At 44.4% G+C, this 23,041-nt stretch overlaps 1 protein-coding gene and 1 long non-coding RNA gene across 44 annotated transcripts in view; one reads left to right on the top strand and one right to left on the bottom strand.

The window, feature by feature from the left end:
• Trpm3 (transient receptor potential cation channel subfamily M member 3) overlaps positions 1 to 23,041 on the top strand; it is an 834,738-nt gene that overhangs the window by 755,006 nt on the left and 56,691 nt on the right. For 28 of the 43 annotated variants that reach the window (XM_028894749.2, XM_028894795.2, XM_028894968.2 and 25 more), the window contains 7 exons: positions 513 to 542; positions 1,455 to 1,744; positions 2,376 to 2,604; positions 5,014 to 5,181; positions 10,008 to 10,148; positions 16,474 to 16,602; positions 20,917 to 21,168. In XM_028894749.2, coding sequence (XP_028750582.1) covers positions 513 to 542; positions 1,455 to 1,744; positions 2,376 to 2,604; positions 5,014 to 5,181; positions 10,008 to 10,148; positions 16,474 to 16,602; positions 20,917 to 21,168 — 1,239 coding nt within the window. The remainder of the gene's footprint in view (positions 1 to 512; positions 543 to 1,454; positions 1,745 to 2,375; positions 2,605 to 5,013; positions 5,182 to 10,007; positions 10,149 to 16,473; positions 16,603 to 20,916; positions 21,169 to 23,041) is intronic. The other 15 variants (XM_028894842.2, XM_028894878.2, XM_028894709.2 and 12 more) reach the window with 1 other exon arrangement.
• LOC119089085 lies at positions 12,601 to 17,069 on the bottom strand. The gene is made up of 2 exons (XR_005092949.1): positions 16,386 to 17,069; positions 12,601 to 13,369 (listed from the first exon to the last, which is right to left on the bottom strand). It is a non-coding gene; the product is annotated as an uncharacterized LOC119089085 (long non-coding RNA).

Consider the following 23,041-nt stretch of genomic DNA (forward strand, 5'->3'; position numbering starts at 1 on the left):
GGAAAAAAAACAAGCTCCCATCAGTCTTTTTGATAAGGATATAACTTTTTCTTAAATGGTGTCTTCCATCATGACCTAACACTGTCCCCCAAATACCCACCCCAATAACAACACCTGTCAGGTAGAATTTCATCATATGATGGGGATGGATGAGGAAGAAAACATTCAGACCATAGTATTTATTCAAGTGCTGGATGTCCTGGAGGTACCACTCAAGTGGACAGTTATAGGAAAGGGAAAGAAACTTCAACCCACAAAAGTCATTGTAAGCCTTCAATTATCTCACTTCAGTTTCCTAATTCACTGTGGTTCACCAAAATCACAACATCCCTAATTCTCCTAAAAAAAAATTTTAAAAAACATGTTCCTTTTATTGTGTTTACTCAGTGACATAAAATTAATGCTATATGATACCGTAGAGTACTTATATTACTTATTTGCAATATAGTAGAATTCGTTTCTTACCTCAATGAAAAGAAATCTAACTTTGTTCACAACGTTTTTTTAAACAGCCCAAAGCCTTGAAACTGCTGGGAATGGAGGTTAGTGTTTGCTCAAATTATTAGTGTCGATTATTCTCTTTCTCACATATTTAAAAAATATATGAGTTCATTTTAATAGTAAGGCTTAGTGCATGATTCTAAAACAAGGAAATAAAGATTTTCCAGGTGCCATGGTAGCATCTCACAGTAGCTTTTACAATTCCACAATGAATTTATGTTAGCATTGGGGGAAAACAAAAATAAATAAATCCTATTGTAAATACTAACTTGAAAAACCAAGTGTATAAACTCCATAGGCAAAATTAATTAGAAAGATTTACAAATGGCAACAGATCCAAAGACTTTCGCAGATGCATCTAATAGGGATGCAGAAACTTGAGCAGTTTTGTTCTCATCTTTGGTTCATTGTTTATTGTTGTTATGTGAAAACATAAGTATAGAATACCTTGCTTTTTCAGAAAAAAAAGAAAAATGGAAATGCTGTCCGTCATGAGATATAGACAGCCACACCTATGGAAGAAGAACGGACAAAAGTAAACAAACAAACCAAAAAAGAAAGAAAGAAAGAAAATGGCCTATGAAAGTATCTGGAATTTTTTAGACAGATTCTCATTATGTAGCCCAGCCTGGCCTCGAACTCTCATCCTCCCATTTCTGACTCCAAGGTGTTGCTGGGATTTTAGGGTTTCACCACCATGCCCAGCTTAGAAAATGTTTTGTTTTGTTTAAAGTAAAGCATAAACTGACATGTTGGTAGTTGAGTATGCCTTTCTAAGTCTTATTTTTAAATTAGCCCCAAAGGAGCTTGTGATTCTCTTTAGGATAAGAACTGGTCTGGTCCATTTCAGTGTGATTCTAGAGCTGAGCCAATGGAAGGTGTACATGAAGTGTGTAATGAACTAATCTGATTCACTTTCCACTCAGCCTGTACTTGTTACTCTAAAATTGCAGGATGACATTCCCTTGAGGAGAGGAAGAAAGACAACCAAGAAGCGTGAAGAAGAGGTGGACATTGACTTGGATGACCCTGAGATCAACCACTTCCCATTCCCCTTCCATGAGCTGATGGTGTGGGCTGTCCTCATGAAGAGGCAGAAGATGGCCCTGTTCTTCTGGCAGCATGGAGAGGAGGCCATGGCCAAAGCCTTGGTGGCCTGCAAGCTCTGCAAAGCCATGGCTCACGAGGCCTCGGAGAATGACATGGTTGACGACATTTCCCAGGAGCTGAACCACAACTCCAGGTTGGCTAGCCATTCCTGAAGAGGGTGGGGAAGAAGGAAAGGTAGACTCCAGGTGCCAGAAGTTCTGAGCTCCACAAAAGAGTCACCCCACTAGAGCACACAGAGGGTGGGCATGAGTAATTTACCCTTCCTGTGCCCAATGCTACATAAAGGTACAGAGAGATTACACTGATCTCATTCATCCTCTCAACTGCCCCAAGCAACAGGTCATATCATCATGTACTTCATCCAATTAAGGGTATCATCCCTCAGAGAATTTAAGTAACTTGGCTGTGATCATATATGTTTGGCAAGAATAAGGTTTGAATTTGAGGTCTGTCACATTTAAGAAGACATACTACACTCTAATTATTGGTTGATTATTCTGCCTCTATCCTCACATGCCCTGAATTAGGGGTCTTGAGTGCAGGAATCAAGCTTCGACTTAACATCTTCAGTTCTAGATATGGTATCTAACACACAGCAATACTTAAAGGATGTTGACTGGTTGGTTTTGTGACTAGACTAAACCTTAGATTTAAACAGCTACTCACACAGCAAGCTACCTTTCATAATTGAACAGTGGGGCCCATCTTTGTTCATGGAAGTCTCCAAGTCGGCCTGAATGACTCTCGTATGCTTTGTCTTTCAGGGACTTTGGCCAGCTGGCTGTGGAACTCTTGGACCAATCCTACAAGCAGGATGAGCAGCTGGCCATGAAACTGCTAACATATGAGTTGAAGAACTGGAGCAATGCCACATGCCTGCAGCTGGCTGTGGCTGCCAAGCACCGTGACTTCATTGCACACACGTGCAGCCAGATGTTGCTCACTGACATGTGGATGGGCCGGCTCCGCATGCGCAAGAACTCAGGCCTCAAGGTCAGCATACCTAAAAAAGATCTGTTGCCATAGAGTCCAGGGGTTGGTTGGCATTTTCCGAGCCAAATCTATGGTGGGTCTAGGGGTTATCTTGTGTTGGAAGGTGGTGTTAACCCACCACCATTCATTAGAATCTCCGTAGAGATGTGACTTTCACTTAGAGTCAAGGATTTGAAGTTGGGATCTGTCACATTTAAGAAGACAGTCGGCATACACTCTAATCATTGATTCATTGTTCTACCTCTACCCTCACAGGCTGTGGATGGGGGGTCTTGAGGGCAGATCTTGAGGCCTACTAAACTAGAATCTTGTCTCAGATCCAAAGATGCAGAGTACACACAGGTCCCATAGGGGCACTGTACTCTTGCACAGCCATGCTACCACAGGAGTCTCACCTAAGCCACCCTTCAGTACCCTGGGAGGCTGAATACCCTCCTGGTCCCACCAAGGCTATCCTTGCATTATGTCATATCATAGAGACATGGGCTCTGATAGCATGGGCTTGAGAAATTTTAACTGAACTAAAGCTGAGGTAGATTTGTATATCAAGACATTACTCACTTAAACCCTCATACATGGCAGTGAGCTACATCCCTAGCCCTTGATCTAGTCTCAAATGAGGAAAAGCAAGTCACAGGCCAGTCTATACAACCCAAGCCCATTTTAAGATGCTGTATAGAGATAGCTATATAGATTAACTAAGGAAAAACAAGAAGATATGTAGTTAATTGTTTGTAGCAGTTCTCTCGGGGATTGAACAGACCGTGTATGGGACTTGATCTTAAGAATAGAAAGTTGGGTGGAAGCTTTTACCTTATTCCTTTTAGAGAAGATCTCAGGGCCCCACACGTGCCAGGCAAGCTCTCACCATTGGGCTACACACTCGGCTCAGTTTTTGCCTCCTCTAATCCTTTTCAGTGATTTTTCAAGGAAAACAGTAAAGTGAAAGAATTTTTAAAAAGAGAAATGAACAAGAGAAAAATGGGTGTTTGTTTAGTTTAATTTTTAATGATGCCAGTTTTTAATTATATATGTTTAAGATCACGATATGATGCTTTAATATACACAGTGAAATAACTACCAGAGTCAAGAAAATTGGCATATTCGTCGTCTTGCAGTTACCCTTTTTTGCATGTGGTAAGGCTGGCTGAAATCTACTCTCTTAACAAATTGCTAGTATACAGTATGACGTCGTGGGGACCGTGTTGCTCATGATACACATAAATAAGCTCTTTAGACTCACACCACAATTTTGCATCCTGCCCTCTTTGACTGTTGTCTTCCTGGACCAGCACTGTTTGTCCCACTCCACCTTTCTTGTGGGCTCTTGGCTGGAAGTTACAAAAAATGGTTCTAAAAAGTGGGTCATGTACTATATTCCAGAGTCAAGCCGCTAGTAGCTGCCAGGCCTGGCCTCAGGTGGAGAGCTAAGCAGGTTCTCAGCCCCGAGGACAGGACACTGTACTCTATGAAGATTGCCAGCATGACATTTGAGCCTCCCAAAGCACCTATAATTCAGAGTCATTTCTGACCCTTTTCTCCTGACTGGCCCTAAGTCCCCATGGGTATTTCAGAACCACAGGACTGTCCCCGTGGAAGCATGATACGCACTGACCCCTCAGGATTTGTCTGAGTTCCTCCCCTTGGTGCAGTGTCTTCAAGGACGCTCATCTTAGAGAGCCATTTTAGAATTGAGAGAAACTAGGGAAGACACTGTTTTCCACCGATGGAGGAGATTGCTCTGCCATGGAGAAAGGCCTATGTAACGAGCATCCTGACACTGAGCTTCACACAGTGTTTACACATGAGAGCGAGGCAATGTTGGCTTTCCTGGGGCTTTTATGTGAGGAGGCCAACTATGCTTGATGAATACAGAGATCTCTGTGGGGAGGGATGTTTCTGTTTGTACATTAGCTAATGCCAGCAGAATGTTCCAGAGTAGATAAAATGATTTTCTACATATGCCTTCGAGGTACAATACTTTACAGAGATCATCAGCTAACACATCACCTCTGCTTGATATATTCACAAATAAATACCAGTGCGTGTACGAGTTGATTTTACAAGGCCAAGTGCTGTCTAATGACTAAATGGAGATCTCATATTTTTCCACCTTTGCTTTGAAAAAGCTCTCTTTCCTCAGTTTCTCCCATAAAGTAAGAATTAATAGGATAAGATATATTTGGGCAAAATAAGTATTTCCAAGATGGTCCAAAAAGTCACTTTCTTGTGTGTTTAGATTTCCAGGTATCCACATTCCTGTACAGCAAGTCCAACACCTGTGTGTGTGCATGTATGTGCACCCACACATACTCATATGCCACACCCCAGGCTCTCTGATGCTAAGCAACCACCCTAATCTTAATCCTTTAAATGTGATTATTATTATTATCATTGTTATTGCTTTAGGTAATTCTGGGAATTCTACTTCCTCCTTCAATTCTCAGCTTGGAGTTCAAGAATAAAGATGACATGCCTTATATGACTCAGGCCCAAGAAATTCATCTCCAAGAGAAGGAGCCGGAGGAGCCAGAGAAGACCACAAAGGAGAAAGACGAAGAGGACATGGAACTCACAGTAAGAACAACACCATGCGTCTTTTCTGCCTGGGGTGACTCCCGCAGTCCACTCACACATTCATACTGCCGAGGTTCAATCACGCTTGAGAGAAGGGTTCCCCAGCCTCCTGCCGGATCTAATCATGTGTGAGATTACAGTATCATAAAAGTTTCCTCTTTGTGTGGAAACAGCATGGCTATAGGATGCAACTGTATACGAAGTCCTGCTGCCACCGGTACTGCAGAGCAAATCAGAGAAATTCAAAGCCAGACGCCCTCAATTTTCCAGGCATGCGTCCGTTTATAAACATGACACTGTGACTGGCAGTCTTAACACACAAGGAAGAACGGGAAGCAATGAGCTGTGAGCAGCCAGCTTTGCTGAGCTGGGGCCATTCTGCTGGTTGGAAGCTAAGCCTGTGTCTGTCTTCAGGGTCAAAGTCACAAATGCATCACTAATTGAATTCTGAGGTTTGTGTGGAAAGCTTTTATTAGTGCTTCCTGGTACAATTATAGAACATGGATGCTTTGTTCTGCAGAAAGAACAAGACAGCTGTGCATGGAACCACTTCCCCACAGCCCCCACCCAAGCGACATGACTGCCACTGGCTTGTGTCCAATGGCTAAAAATAGCCTGTGCTATTAAAGGGACAATAGGGCTTCATAGCTTGGGAGAGCTGCATCACACAGTAACTCCATAGGGACGGTTCTGAAGCACCTCAGCCTCCCTCACCACCCCAGCCACTGGCTACAGGAGCAATAACCCAGAAGGAGCTGTAAGAAGAGAAGATAAAAATTGGTTTGGGTCAGGAGAAAAAAAGACTTTGCATGAGTCTCATCACTGGGACCACCATTAGGCATGTTCTTCTTCCATATGCACAGGACTTCTTTCTAGGAACCCCTTCCTGGAAATCTGTCGATAGATATGACCCTTCACTCACTGCATGAAAAGCCAATTTTGGTTTCAGTTCCCAGATCTTTGTAAAAATCTATGTAGGCATCTGCCCTGCCCTGCAATAGCAGCAGACATTGCCTTCTCTGCAGATCATGTCATAATTTTGATCTCTGAACCCCTCAGATGAGAAATGGTGTTTTAATCATGGTTAGTGCTGATTCTGAATTCTTGCTGGCTGTCTCAGCAGAGAGGGAAAGAGTATGTGCTTTACAATTAGAATGCTGCCCCTTCACCTACTTGCTTTGTGACCTTAAACACAATTTCATCCCTTCAAAACTGGGAGCAGAGTTTTGTCTGCCTTGCAGGTATTTGTGTGGTTTAATGAGTAACCGACTTAGCCACATACATGTAAACTACTTAGACTAACAACTAAACACTAACAAATATTTGCTTATGTTGTTGAAATGGTGCTGCTCACTCTGTCTGACCTCACTCATGGGACCACATCATGCCCATCAGGTTCATATCGTTCTACTTCCCAGATTAGAAAGCAAGGACTCAGAGATTAAATTGCCCACATTTACCCAGATGTTAGTTGCAAAGGCGAGATTAGAATCCAGGCATACAAACTCCATTGCCTGTTGTTATACATTTAATAACCTCAGTCAATTGTCAAAGGCAAGAGAGAATTATTTTCTATTCTATTCTCTGATAGTCCTGCTTAGTGGATTTAATTCACCACAAAGTATAGAGCCTCCAAGGGATGCCAAGCATCCCAGATCAAGTATGGTGTGGCTCCCTCACAGGCAGACATTCCGGGAGGACAGCCAGAAGCTGCATGATGCTCTCGGTGGCTGGGTAGAGGAAGGAACTTCCCTTGTCTCCTAAGAGATTTGGGGACTTTGACCCTTCAGGAAGCCACAGTAAAAGATGTCTCTCCAGTCCCAGAGCCTAATGGGCTTGCCAGGGAATAGATCCTAACACTGTTCACTGTGAACCTGAGTAGGAGGTATCGTGATGAACAGAAACCTCACAGAGAAGAATAAGGTGAGGATGTGTGGGCTGCGATCTTTGAGTGGGGCAGCATTGTCTTTAAAGGGAGCCTCTTTTCACCCTGATGGCAGATTCTGTCCACTGCTGCATCTCTAGTGAACATCTCACCCTTGACGGGATTGGAGAAAGGAGCATGTGGACAAGCCCATTCCCTTCACAGGGATGATATTTGAGCTTCGAGCAAATTGAATGCACCCTTTCCGAGACTAGGACATCCTTGGTTGCCTCCAAAATGACACCTAAGAATATCATTCTCCACTCGCACCATGTTCCGTAGCCTTTAGCAGCTTAATTCACCTCAAAGGTTCTTTCTCCACTTTGACACCTGCGTCCAGCTGGCAGGGTCTCAGATCTGCACTGAACAATGAGATATATATTCAACCCTGTTCACACCTCTCTTCCTATGAGAAAATATTTTTGTTTTCTATTTTAAGTGTTTCTTTTCTACATAAATGGCCCTGTTAGATTCTGCTTTAAGCAATGTCCAAGGAAATATTTGACTACAGGGAAAAGAAATCAACAAACTCAGAGTTACGCTGCTGAGGCTGGGACTGATGAAATGGTAAAGTCCATGAAAGGCAAGACTTTGCAAATGTACCCTGCCCCTCGGAACATATGTGAGAAACAAAGGAAAAGGCAGCCTGCAATGCTTTTGTTTCCCCCGCATGACCAAGTAAATGTGCCACCCTTCACTTAAGCCTAAAACAGCCCCAGCCAGTGCAGAGCGCCGGGGCTACCTATGCTTTGCCAGGAAAGTCACTGTTCCTAGAGGTGACCCCAAGATATCACTCCCTAAGATACCTAAAAGCCTTCAACTTATCTTTACTTTCATTCCATCATATCCCCAGATGGCACTGGATTGTTGGACATAGAAATAAGCAGACTAGAAGAAGAATAATTATTACATAAACTATGGGACAACCTTCTCATTCCATCAGTCTCTTGAGGCCAGTGACTAATGTTAATAGGACTCTCCTGGACTCCCCTGTGCTTAACCCATCAGAATATTGACTCAGTTCACTGATGAAAATAGATACATATGCTAGCCATTGAGTGAAATCTTCCTATCCATTAGCTCAAGGCACCTTTCTCACCAGGATCTACAAAGGAATGGAGGTTGCTTCCCCAGAAATGCTATTAGATGGACATAAACCATTTGTGAGTGTCATAGAGTTGGATGTACTGGCTATGAGGAAATCATTGAAATGCTTGAAACTAACATTAGTATTTGTGTGTCAGGTGATTGAAAACTAAGTCACGTAAGGAATTATCTCTCTCCTCAACTTCACAACAAACTGCAATCATTACTATAATTAGACCTCTTAATTTCAAACTTATGTGCCAAGGACTGTGTCTTACCCCAAATCTTTGTCAATTCTGAGCGGCTATAATGCATGTCTTATCCTATTCTCACATTTGTTAAGAATGCCAGGCTTGGGGGGTTGGCTCAGCAGGTGAGATAGCTTGCTGTGAAAACATAAGGACCAGAGTTCAAGTCCCCAGACCCACATAAAACACCAGCTACGGTCGCATGTACTTGTAATCCCGGTGCTGGGAGGGTAGGCAGAGACAGGAGGTTCACTGGGGTTTACTGGCCACCAGACTGGCTCCAGGTTCAGTGAGAGGTCCTGTATCAAGGGAATAGAGTGGAGAGTGATAGAGCAGCACATCTAATACTTTCCTCTGGCCTCTGCGTGCACATGTGTACACATCACATATCTACGAAAAAGAAAAAATTCAACTTTCTACCAATGTATAATTAATCTTATATATCTTATAATAATATCAAAGAATTAAAGTCAATATTTTGCCCTGTTATAGACTCTCACAGCATGCATGTAACTGAGCATTTAATTGGGTGCCAGATGTCAATGTGTAGGCCCCCCGAGGACCATAGCCTAATTTATGGCTAAAGAAAGTAGGTCTCGGAGAGGTTGAAATAACTTTCCCAAGAGTCCACAGATTCTGAGTGTTCATCTTAGCACTCACCTCCCATCTGGGTCATCCAAAGCCCACAAGCCTTTACTGCTAGGATCTCCAGTCATCTCTGGGACATCCTGTTGGCTTGCTATCTGGACAGGGTGTGTCTTCCTGTTCTTAGATTCCGCTGTTTTTGCAATATTTGATCATTATTACTCATATTGCTACTGTTGTGATAAACAACAAGGGAATCATGTTTATGGAGATCTCCAGAAGCTTATAGATGAGGACCATTGCAGATCAGGCTTGCCTCAAATCCTTCTGCTAACCCACTTGGTTACAGAGGAAGGCAGTATACTCCAGAGTTACCATAAAATTGGCAACAGCAATAATTCCAGTCTTACAAGGTTTAAAATGGAGGGACCAATGCCCATGCTTTGGTATGGGTAGAGATATTCCTAGCCTAACTAAACTTCAAGCACTTCAGGTGACTTGTAACTTGAATACTCCTGCTCTTTATATATATACATATATAATGGATGCTGGTCCAATCAATCCACCTTTGACTGGAAAGTCACTAACACAGGTATAGACAGAATTTGAATCCAGGTTTCACATGTCTCATAAACATATGTAAAGAAAGTAACAGAATTGGGACAGATTCTTGTAGCCTGGCCTTCCCAAACAGTGCTTATTATCCCTCTCAGAACTCTATGCCTATCCTATTGCCTACCTCACTCAGAGGGTCCAGGTTGTAAAAGAAAAGAAGGCTCAAGAACTATCACCCAAGCCTTCCATCCTTAGAAGAAATACACAGCTTATACTAATATAGTGCAAACTCACACAGAGGAAAGGCATGCCTTTATACTCTTCGATGTGGGTTCTGTGAGCTCTTGGGTGTCATGAGCATCCACTCCTCCTCGGCAGTATGGCCTAGAGAGCCCAACCATAATGGTCTCCATTCTCTCCCACTATAGGCGATGTTGGGGCGAAACAATGGGGAGTCATCCAGAAAAAAAGATGAAGAAGAAGTCCAAAGCAGGCACCGCCTCATCCCCGTGGGCCGCAAGATCTATGAGTTCTACAATGCACCCATTGTGAAGTTCTGGTTCTACACTGTAAGCACTTTCCTTCCCCCTTTCCAAAAGGCTAGCCTCGGGAGTGGGCGTTCCTTTCTCAGACACCAGTGTGGCTTCCTCTGTGCAGCATTATAAGCACCACGTGTGCCGGAATGAAAGCTCTGTGACCTTGTTTTTCCAGTAGTTTCACAAGATGTGTGGACTTTCCTGGGCAGCTTCCATAGACTGCCTTTATGCTCCCCACAGAAGGTAAAGGAACTGAGAGAGGTGAGAAGTAATAGCTACAGATGTGAGATGTGTGTGTGTTAGTTCGATATGAAAACAAATGTCCTCTGCCAGAACACTGCTGTGTTGCTGCATGGATGAGAACAGAGTGGCCCATTACAGATGCTCATCCTGGGCTTTGGGGGAACATTTGGTGGGCCAGGTTGAAGCACGGTATAGATATAGCACCTCTAGGGACAGACAGCATCTATAAGTAACAACTTCCAACCTGGTAATGACATCAGTCACACTTTCTTACTCAGGCACAATTAAACAGCATGCAGTTCAAAGCAAGAAAACCTCCAGCCCTGGTAAATATTCTCCAGGAATCACACCCTACATATACTCCCTACCTGCAAAGCCACGGGCTGTCCTTGAAATGGCATCTGCTTTCTAGAAAGGGACATTGCTGGAATACCCTTCTCTTTTTCAATGATATTTTCCAGTGGTTCTCAACCTTCCAAATGCTGCGACCCTTACCAGTTCTTCATGTTGTAGTGACCCCCAACCATAAAATTATTTTCTTTGCTACTTCATAACTGTAATTTAGCTACTGGTATGAATCTGTGTTTTCTGATGGTCTTAGGTGAGCCCTGTGAAACATTCTTTTGGCCCTAGAAAGGGTCATTTGACCCCCGAAGGGCTAGAACCCACAGGTTGAGAACCACTGAAGCCCAAGTGATTCTGTCCAGCCCGGTGGAGCTCCACCAGATGAAGGACAAAGCTTCTGGACTTTTAGACGTTCTCACAACCAGCTGTCATTTGAGTCAACAACAGGGTGATCTAGGTCTGAGAACACGAGGGCTCAGATGACCATTTAAGTTGCTTCCTGGGCAGTCCCGGATGTTAATGTTCAACACTGGCTTTAGAGCAAGACTCTGCAGCCTCAGCACTAGTGATATTTTTAGCTGGGATAATTCTTTGCCATGCAGCAGCATCCTGGTCTGTGGCCACCAGATGCCAGAACCACACTCTGTCCTTTAAGAATGACAGCCAAAATGTTTCCAGGCATTTGTGGGATCAAAACTACCACCAGTTAGAAGCCGCAACTTCAAATGATGATTTTAATAGAGTGTGAGAGAATATAAAAACACATATATCACATCTATATTCATTTTAGTAAAATAAAATTTCCAATGTATTGACATTTCAAAATAGCATACATTCAAAAACTCAGTTAAATTCTTTACAGCAGCACTCCTTCAAGGTTGCCTTGTGGAAAGCAGCAGACTTGTGACTTGCAAGTAGCTTGAGTAAAGGTAGTCTACATATAGGTCTACCTGTGTCCTTCTGTGCTGCGTGACCCCAAAAACGTTACTTTCCCATTCTGTCCTTCTGTAAGATAGAAATAATACTACTGTCTACTTTATGAAGATTAATGTGTTGAAGGATATAAAACACTTATAATAGTGTCTGGATCTGTAAGTACAATGTGGGAGTAACTAGTGTTATTCCTATACTAATCACATTTCTGAGAGGTAATCAATGCCAGATTCATCTGTCCACACAACAGAAATATCATTTGTTGAGCAGCTACTGTGTTTAAGCAAGGATCCAGATGCTTTCTAAATAATCTCCCTGAGGCCGACAATGACTTCATCAATACAACATCTGTCCCTTCTTTTTATGCCCACATCTGCCCTTCTCCTTCAATTCTTCTGACTCAGTTGTCACAACCAAAATAAAGCGGGGGTTGAAAACTATAGACAAAGGAAACTCCACTCCTCTGATCCACACACTGAAAATCATTTTATTTTTGCATTTATTCTGTGATGCTGTGCATCACCCCCAGTGCTTTAGGCACGGTAGGCGAGTGCTGTACCACTGAGCCATAACCCCAGCCTGTTTGCGTTTGGTTTGTTTTTAACCTTTCCTTAAAAGGTTGAAATAAGCTTTTAAAAAAAGTTTGTAAAATAAGAAATCCAAATTCCAGTGTTTACTACACTTGGCCACATGGATGCTACAGCAACAACGACAAAAAAAAGTTAATTATGAGCATTAACAAAAAAAAAAAAAACCTCTTGACCTATAGAACCCTGCAGATTCATCCTGTGGCCTTTTAGGAATGTTAGCAGATTCCTGGTCTCAAGCATAAGAGAAACTGGTGTGAGGAATCGCATAAAGAATTACCAGCGCTTGGATGGACACTGACCTCACTTAGTCTTCCAAGTCATCTGCTTTTCCTTCTTCGTTGGCGTTCAGCAGTCCCATCATTTGAGTTCTTTGATTCTCTTGCTCCCCGTTGACTCAACTCAGGCAATTTTCAGCCCCAAATGCTTTTTCATCGCAAGTGCCCTGGCCAGTGTCTCTCAGCCTTGGCACCTCCAGATCAAGATCATTGGAATCACCCATTACACTTTTGGTTTTGGCTTGGTGTTTGTTTGTTTGTTTGTTTGTTTTAAACCATGGTCTCACTCAAGTTTTCCTCAAACTCCTGATTACCTTGCCTCCACCTATCAAGGACTGGGATTATAGGCATGTGTCATTGTCCATCTGTTGGAACACTTTAAAAACATGCTCACACCTAGCCTCAACCCTCAGAGCTCCTCTGTCATCCCTCTGGGTACTACATTAAAGCTCCCCAGGTCATTGTCATGAGCAGCTAGAGTTAAAAGGCCCTCACTCAGAACAGAGAGTAGTGAGTTTTAGCCCACTATTTTTTAAATGCCCACAATAGAGAAGGATTTATTAGAAACCCCAATTCAAGGATCGATCATGGACCCAACTGAATCAAGTCTGTGGAAGTAGTGGGGAGGCCATTACCAAAAGCCCCAGGTGTCTCTAATGATCACAGAAACCTGGACCACACTGCTTCAAACACCATGCTTTGAGAAGCTAGCTTAGTTATTTTTCTATAGCTGTGACAAAACACCATGGCCAAGCCTTCTTTATAGAAGAAAGCATTTAATTCGGCTTGTGGCTTCAGAGGGTGAGAGTCCACAATGATGGAGTGAAGGCATCATGGCAGGAACAGCTGAGAGAGTCCACATCTTGATCTGCAAGTAGGAGGAGAGAAAGCTAACTCAAAATATTGTGAGTCTTTTGAAACCGCGAACAGCCACTAACTGGAGGCCAAGCATTCAAACATATGAACTTATGAGGGCCATTCTCATTTGAACCACCACAGGAGCTGTGTCTTTGGCAGCTGGGGTTAGGTGTCCAGCTCTCTTTCCCATAACTGACTGGGTTAGCCTCAGACAATCCATCACACTAAATTCCCCAGTTATATTCAAACAATTCCAGCAGTTTGTGTTCAAATGTTGACAAAACCCAGGCCTCAAGGTAAATGAATGGAAATGAGAGGGCCAAGCTTTTGAGACCCCCCAACGATGCTTAACAACAAACTTCACCATCAGATTGGTGGTCCCATTTGCTGTGACCTGTGTTCTCTGGAAGGGCATTTCTCTCTGATTTCCAGACGTGTCCCTTCCTCCTCTCTGACACTGTCCAAATGAGCTCCCACCTCACTCCCCTATGACCTCTTGTCCTCATCTCAGCTTCCCAGAGGAACAGGTGTGTCCTCCACAGTTCCAAGACAGAAGGAAGCAGAGATCCAATTGGCTCACAGCCCCTGTCTGTGCAGAAAACACTTCTCAGTTATGAACTGGAGAAGATTGGAGTTCAAGGTATAAAAACGACCGCAGATCAGAGGACACGATGTGTACTGTGGGTTTCCCCAGCCATGACAAGCTCTCCCCCAGAGACCCTAGGTTAGGTGACTTACACAAGACCACACGCATGAGCTCAAACTTAAACCCAAGTGCCATTCTAAGTTTTTCTGCCAACTTCCTCCCTTCACATACACTAGGCCTGAGTTCAGAGGATGGACCCTGTTAGTAAAGTCACTTAAATTCAAAGACACAGAATTTCTGAAGAAATGAGTTCATGTGTCACTGGGCCAGCGTGGGACAAGAGGAGACAGTGCCTTGGGATGTTTTGCATTGAACTTTGTAAAATGTTAAAACTAGAGCACTTAAGAATCACTCCACCTTGAAGCAACCTAATTTTTTTCAATAAAAGGAAGTGACCAGGAAGACAGAAGCAATTGCAGGCAAAAGGAAAGAGTGTATTAGACAGTCTCACCAACTGACTTCCTTCCTTTGTGTTTTGTAACTATGCATACAAGGACTGCAGAGCGTAGCAGTGTTTTTCTTGATCATAACCTGAAACCATGTGAACCAAGTCACACTTAGAACCAATTTCTAAAGGATGCCTCTCTCATGCGAAAGTTCCATGACTCAGTAGTGATGCTGAAGTGGGGAGCCATGGCAACCTAGGCCCGGGATAATGTAACAGTAGTCATGGGGATATAAAAATCAAGTCGCCCGGGTAGAGGAGCTCAGCTAACCCTCAGCAGCTGAAGCACTCACTCTCTGTCACAATCTGATTGTTCCAGATGTGGTATCCTTTACCTTGGGCGTAGCCTAACCCTTTAGATGAAGGAAAAGCTGACTGGGAAGTAGCTCACAGTGGTAGAGTGTTTGCCTACCATGCCCAGGTCTTGGCTTATCAGAAAAGGGAATTCTGTGCCATGGTTGTACCTGGACATGTGTCATCAATGTCATGGGGATGTCAGAGGTACCTTTGATTTACATTTAAAGTCTATTCAGTTTACGAAAATGAAGGAAAAAGCCCATTGGTAGATAAGACATCTCTCTGGTCCCACAGGGCTTATCTCCTCGACAGGCTGCAGTTTCTGCCTCCTAACTTGTCTTTACAGCCCCAAAGTCACTCAATGTCTTCCTTACCTCCAATCCTCAATCCTCTTGTCCACATGCTGCCCTATTCACTCCCACACCACCCCCAGAGAGTGCAGATTTGACTCAGCTCACTCTAGGCCCCTGCTTAGACCCCTGAGGCCAGTCAGTGCCTTGCTCAACTTGAAGCTTTGCCCACAGGATGTTTTACTCATCTGCCATCCACCTCAGGGTAAGTTTTCTTATGCAAGAGCACCACCAATTCTTTTCTTTCCGCATTGACATCACTGCATCTTTCAGTAACAAATTCCCAGCCTGGGCCCTGAGGAGTGTTTCCCCACATCCAGCCAGTCACATCAGGACTCAAATTCCAGATGCTGGAGCCTCTGGATGATTAAATCCACTCTGGTTCACAACAGGCCACACACCCCGTGCCTTCCTGTAAACGGCTTTATTTTCTCTTGTTTTGTTTCAAAGAAGCAGAAGGCAAACTCAAATGTTCCGACCAGGGTAGGGCAGGATGACAGCACAGTGGAAAAGAGGTCTGAATCCTCCCTAGGAAGCCAACCACTGTAGGTCAAAAACACCAGGCAGACGCTATTTACTCAGGAGAAAATGGAAATGGAGCCTTAAGGTTAAATCTCGGCTGCTTACACTGTAGTTTTACCAACTTAAAAGTACTATATGAATCTTTCTTTCCTTCTGATGGGCATTAATCTATCTAGCATCTTTCAGGAATATATATATATATACATACATATATATATATATGTATGTATATATATATATATATTCTCAATCACTGTATCAATCATTTTAGTATGGAAAGCCAAGTGTGCACCTAAGCAAGAGCCCTGATAGGCCAGGTTCTTTTCTAAGACAGAACACCAGAATACACACACACACACACACACACACACACACACACACACACATACACACACACAATCAACTGATGATGGGCATGCAAATTCCTACATGGTGACACAAAGGTACAAGCAAGGCCCCAGAGCCCCAGAGACACATATAAAGCTCAAAAACAAACATTGCATACTCAATTAGTTTAACTACTATAGCCTTTAAAATAAAAAAAAAAAAAAATGTTTGAGGTAGAGATGCCTCAGCAGGTAAAGGCATCTGCCATCAAGCCCAGTGACCTGAGTTCAATCCCTAGAACTTGGTGGATGGAAAGAAACAACTTCTGCAAATTGTCCTCAGAACTCCATGAGAATGAACACAGAAAATAAATAAATCCTCTTAGTTGTTTAGAACTCTATAGTTCATTCGTCATGGCTTCCCTGACCCGCTTACTGACCTTGCTCAGCATTGCCATGCAGTGGTCTTGCCCAGGGCATGGCTCCCAGGCCTCTGCAGTTAGAGTCCTGTCTTGTATTTTCTTGCAGCTGGCATATATCGGATACCTGATGCTCTTCAATTACATTGTGTTAGTGAAGATGGAGCGCTGGCCTTCCACTCAGGAATGGATCGTCATCTCCTACATTTTCACTCTGGGAATAGAGAAGATGAGAGAGGTAACTGCTTCCGGAATGAAATCAGGAGGGAAAGGGTGGCTCATCATATCTGAGGATGGAGAATCGAGAGGGATGCTTGGGATCCAAATTAAGCCCCAAACGGAGTTCTGGAATGCTGCTGAGGGCTGCTACTTTCCTCTTTGTCCAACCTAGAGAGGTTTCCGAGGGTGCTTAAGTCTATTTCCTGCTTTCACACCTTTTGCCCCAAGACATCCTCCAGAGGGCTTCCATATCATTTACACCTCCCTCTCCTCATCCCTATGAAGATGACTTTTTAAACTCTGCTATTTTTAACTCCCATTCCAACCCTTTATTTGAGGTCTCCTTGGACACTGTCCACAAATCCAATATCAACTTCTCCAAACATGTTCCAGCAGCTTGCTGTTAAGCTCAATGACCTGAGTTCAATACCCAGAACCCATATGGTGGACAGAGAGAAACAACTTCAGCAGGGAGGGAGGGGGAGACACTCTGCATGATTCCTTTATTCAGTTTATTCTTGAGTTGATTACTTCTCAATGTCTATCACCTGCTCCCCCACCCCCTTGCTGGCATCCGCCAGCCCTCCCACTCCTAGGGAGCACTATGGAGGATGGAACACAGTTCTGGTCTCTCCTCACCTCACTGAAATGACACCCCCTATATGATTTGTTTGAAGTCAAAGCTAACCATGGGGACAGGAAATCTTACTTAGTGCTAAAAAGAGATGAGCTATGAGACAATGGGAAAACTCAGGTGTGTGTTACGGAGAAAAAAATGGCCAAGCGGGATACATTCTGTATGAATCCAGCTATATGAAATTCTGGGAAAGCCTATGGAGATGGGGAGAGCTACGAAGATTGGTGGGGGAGCTGTGAAGATGAAGGGGGAGCTATAGAGTGGTAAGAAGATTGGTGGTTGCCTGGGTTTGTACATTGGAAGGATGGATGCTAGGTGAAGTCCAGGGCTTCTAAGATCACAAAAATATTATGTATGCTGCTGTAGTGATGGACGGAGTCATATCATTCTACACATGTTCAAACACATAGAATGTACCCTACCAACGGTGAACCCTTATGTGAACTGTAGTCTTTGGGTGATGTGGCAACATCATTCCAGCATTTGCAAAAAAAAAAAAAAAAAAAAAAGAGCCCTTTGATAATGGAAGAAGCTGTAGGGATTAGGAGATACCAAGGAAAGTGCTTTTTGTGAACTTAAAAATGTTTTTAAACTTAAATAAATCTAACATCAGTGGCCCTTCAGATTCCAAGAGCTTCTAAAAATCTATGTGATCAAGAAATGGTCCACAAGAGGGCGCAGCAACCCTGCTCAGCGCTCTCCACAAACCCCTATCTCACCAGAGAAAACCTGCAGGGAAGGCAGGCATGCAAGGTGAAGCGACTCCTCTGCATGTTCCAGAAACTGCAGTGAGTGGGAGGGGCCTTCTGAGTAGGAAAGGATCCTGTCACGTCTGTGCAGCTCCCGGGGGAGTTCCAGCACAGTCCTGGTCTCTGTATTTCAGTAGGTGGGCACCGAATAGAATGGGGCCACCAACCCACCTTCATCAACCAGACAGACTCAAAGGTTCTTGCCCTAGTGGATTTCATCTCTGGAATGTTCTCCAAAGAAGAAAGATGCCATGTCTACTAAATGTGATTGCATTGAGATTTAAATACACACACACACACACACACACACACACACACACACACACATCCTTCAGCACCTTTCTCTGGGGCTGTGTGGGTGCTATTTTGATTCTAGTTAGCATTTCCCCCTCCTGAGAGCTTGGGAGTGGGACCCGAGTCCCACCTGAGGATTAGAGACTGGATTAAATGACTAAGGCAGTGAGGTGGCGTGTGTGGCTGCAGCCGGGTCTCTGCACGGTGTCCCACCATTCACAGTGTCCCCCATTGCTTGAGCAGTGCAGCGGACTTGTAAACTGAAAAACAGTAATAAATTTGCCTGGGACTTTGTGTAGCTCTCAGAACTGAGCCTGCTCCCGCCAAGGGGCCCTGCCTCTGTGGGATGCCAGCTGGCACTCCGGAGACTTAACACCCCGCCACATATTCCTTCCCCATCACAAGCAGAGGAGGCAAAGACTGGAGTGTGGAGACTGGAGGCTGTCCAGGGACTAGGCTGGAAGAAGACGGGGAGCAGCCTGTGCTCCTTGGACTGTTCTAGAATGGCTGCCAAGCCGGCAGGCTGCCAGAAACCTCCAGGCCTGGCCATCCATTTCTTGCGAAGCTGCGTGTCATGGCAGGCAGGGTGGGGCTTCCGATACTGGGTCAGGGCTGGGTCAGCCGAAGCGTGCTTGCCGCTGAGGAAGATGTGGGAAGTGGGATTGTGGCCATTTTTGTGCCTGATCTTTTTCTCTGCGATTGGTGAGGTGACCTCTCACCCCATGTCCCTGCCTTGAACTCTGGAAAGAGAGGCTCAACTATCGAGTGGGTGACAATTCCCACAAGCACCCGCCTCCCTGCCTCCTTGTGGTTGGCACACAGGCCCTCGGGAACCCAGACGCAAGATCCTGGAAGCATGGAAAAGTTTGCATGCTTCCGTGCCTCCCGAGCAAACACAGGGAAGGCTGTGGTTTCATGTGCTGCTGATCCCATTCTCTTCACCGCATACTTCTGCATAGAGTCACCAGAGCCGGCCACAGCAACCCCTTAATAGTATGGAACTGTTTACAGCAAGCCTCAGTAGACATCTCACCCAGGTCTCCCTCAAGTCTGTGACGTCAGTGACAGCCACGATCACATCCACCCCCACTTTACAGGTCTGGGAAACAAGATGGAGCAATTGTTTGGTATGCTACAACTAGAGAAGAGAACGAGGTCTGAAACCTGTTGGGTCATCTGAAACTCGCTTTCCTTCCCACTCCCCGGATAGTGAGCTAAGGGCTGGTTTAGCAGTGATGGGGCAAAGGAGGTACTCGCCTCCCTGCCCCCTTTCCTCACTCTCTCTCATCTCTCCTCTCTCTCCCCTCCTCTTTCTCCCCCCTCCCTCTCACTCTTTTTCTCTCTCTCATAGTAGTAGTTTTAGCAACACATGAGCAAGGGGTAGATGATTGCTAAGGCATGGCCCACCCTCCCTGCCTCTCCTTTCCCATGCACATGCACAGACTTTTACCTAGTTCAGATGGACCCAGAGGGTGAGGAGCCACCAAGACAGCAACAGCCCCAGAGAGTGCTACTGGGTGGATAGGACAGTGGATCTCACCCCCAGCTCACCAGCATGACCTGGGAACACGGAAGGGGGGTGAATCCCCTGGCCTGACCCCACACCTGCTGTAGTAGGAACTCAGTGGTGGGAGGCCAGGTATCTGTGTTTGGGGGCCGTGGAGGCTACTACAGCTGTAATGGTCAACAGAGGCCTTCCTAGGAAGGAGATGACTAAATAAAGAGCTTAAGAAGAAGAAGAAGCCAAGCATGCAAACTCTTGGAAAAGAAAGTCCCCAGTGGAAGGAATTAGGTGTGAGTGTCCTGAGCATAGGCTGGCCTTGTTCTGCTTCAGAGCAGGCCAGTGTGGCTACAGCAAGAGAAGGAGGGAGAATGCAGAGGGATGGGAAGTATACCATGGTAAGGAGTTTGGCTTTTGGTCTGTTTATAATGAAAACCATCAGAAAGTCTGAGTATGTTTTGCTTGTCCCTTGTCTCTTTTTTTAAGAAATGAGGTATAATTTACTGGTCATGAAAGGAAGCATCCTCCTTGGGTACAGCTTTATGAGTCTTTGCTTACAAAAAACAACTTTGTAATCGCCAACCACATCATGGTTTAGGTCTTCAAAGAGCTCACTGTGTGTTTGTTGCTCAGAAAATGGATGGTAGGCTGCTGTCCATAATGACAACAGCTATGCCATAAGAAAACAGTTGCAACCATGTGCCTGATGTAATGGGACTTAGAATTCAGTGGCAATCATGGAGATGATAAGTCATTAAGGGGGTTGTACTTCCGACAATGATTTGCTGATACGAGAGAGGAATGGAGGTGTCCTGTAGCTGTGGTTCGTGTCACTCAGTACCGAAGCACTGTTTACTGAGATGATTGTGGGGATGGATCTGCGGTGTGTTAGGAATATATAATATTACAGCAAAAGCCTGCAGTGGCTCAGAACTGCCAGACCATCCCAAGGGTCGAACCTGTTTACATCTGCTTCTAGACAGTGCACATCTGGATTACCTAAGCTTGGTTCAATCATGCATTCATAGTATACAGGTGTTCAACTAGACTCAGGTCTAGATAGCCCCTTCCATCAGCTAACAGACAGAGCACTTTCCAGCCAAGCGGAAAGCATAGAAGAAACCAGGCCTCACCCTCTCTGCTGCCTCGTAGATCCTGATGTCAGAGCCCGGCAAGCTGCTGCAGAAAGTCAAAGTGTGGCTGCAGGAGTACTGGAACGTCACAGACCTCATCGCCATCCTCCTCTTCTCGGTGGGGATGATCCTTCGACTTCAAGACCAGCCCTTCAGGAGTGATGGGAGGGTCATCTACTGTGTGAACATCATTTATTGGTACATCCGTTTACTAGACATCTTCGGCGTGAACAAGTATCTGGGCCCATATGTAATGATGATTGGGAAAATGGTAAGCAAGGTCATTCGGTTCCATGTTACCCTTTCCCAGAGGAAGATCAGTGATAATAGAGAGATGTGATTCATTTGGATTTGCTGCTTCGGTCTGCAGGAGATGGCCCTGGGATGGGGGGGGGGGGTGTTAGTTTTTTAATTCCCTTTGAGTGTTTGCAAGTTTGACCCTATTGCTATGTGGAAACTAAAGAATGTAATCATCAGCTGCCTGTTTACTAACTGAAGTACGTGGACCGATCACTTGCTTTTTGCCAGGCACTAGCTTAAGAGCTGAGCAAAGCCAAGTGGTGGTGGCTCACACCTTTGATCCCAGCACTCAGGTGACAGAGGCAGATGGATCTCTGAGTTCAAGGCCAGCCCAGTCTATAGAGTGGGTTCCAGAATGGCCAGGGCTACACAGAGAGATCCTGTCTAGGAAAAGAAAAATAGTTGAGCAAAGGTGTCATCTCATGAGATTGAGAAAAAGGGAAAGGAAGGGGAGCACTTTGCATGCAGGGTGAAAGGTCCTCAGAGTGACTCCTATGAAGTCCAGAAGGATCTCAGGTCAGGACAGGTTCACACAAAATCTTCATGGTGGCCAGGCTTGGAGGAGGACTAAAAAAAATGTTAACAGATTTTGAAGACTCGTAAAAGATGAGTTTTGGAGGTGACATTTGAAGCTAGAGGTAGTTACAATTCAAGCTAGGGGTACTTACCATTCTTTAGAATGAAAGACTCTCAAGTGGCGAGCTAATGTACTTCTATACAAATGCCTGAGAACGTCAACATTCCTGAACATATTCCAGAATTTTCCCAGGAAGACTGTAGCCTGACGTGGCCGGCATCAGTGTGAACCTGGTGACAGGTGTGGGGTCGGGGTGGGGTGCTGGGTTCATGAGCTCCTTCCTCAGACACTGCAGCGGAACCCAGAGCCTGAGGCCCACATGTACATCTTCAACATGTAGGAAGCTAAGCATATCCACCCTACATGGAAAAACACCCCCCTCGTAAAAATCTCTTCCGTATCATCTCTAGCTTTATCCTATGAGCTGTCGAAACAAGCAGGTGGCATTATAGATGTCCCTTCTTACTGTCACTCAATTTTACTATAGACATCTTGCTAAACCAGTATTTATTAACATCTGTCCATGAATTCTACTGAAATATATCCTAGACAACCAAAAATGTTCCTATTAAAAAACAACAACAACAACAACAACAAATCCAGGCAGAGAAAGGAAAAATTTAAATTCAAAATGAATTTCCTTCACTCTTTGATATTCAGTTCACTGCCTTCTCAGGCAACAAAGAACAGTAAACATGTACTTTGTAGAGCTGTGATAATTAGGAATGGCCCTCGCTAAACAATAGCCAGCTCATAGTTAGCTGGTTGATAAATTATGTCTCCTATTGTTGGGGTTATATTGTCGTTTTAAAGGACAATGAAGAAAGAAAAGTTTATAAACACACTGTCTTTCCATAGAACCAACCCTTTCATACACAAGTGTGGAATGAACACACCAGCATTGTTTAGGGTAAATAGCACCAGACACATTCTAGAGAACAGAAACATGGACTCTGGAGTTTTAGTTACCCAAACCGAACCCAGTTGGACTTGCTATTGTTTGAGAAGGAGAAAAATGTGGATATTATTTGGTTTATTCTGCCGTTGTGCCTTCATTTAACAATGGATTTGAGATTTTGGTGAAAATTCCTGTGTCTAAAGGTAGGCTCTGTGGAACGGGCTTGAAGGAGGGACCTGCGAATCCCTGCTCCCAACTTACATAGGAAAATGTGCATATGGACTTTCTAGGGAGAACAGGCCTTTTTATATATTTCCAAGTAAAATGAAAAAAAAAATCATGACACTCCCTCTTTTTTTTTAAGGAGTG

The sequence above is a fragment of the Peromyscus leucopus genome, chromosome 1 (genome assembly GCF_004664715.2).
Source record: "Peromyscus leucopus breed LL Stock chromosome 1, UCI_PerLeu_2.1, whole genome shotgun sequence".
Taxonomy (NCBI): Eukaryota; Metazoa; Chordata; class Mammalia; order Rodentia; family Cricetidae; genus Peromyscus; species Peromyscus leucopus.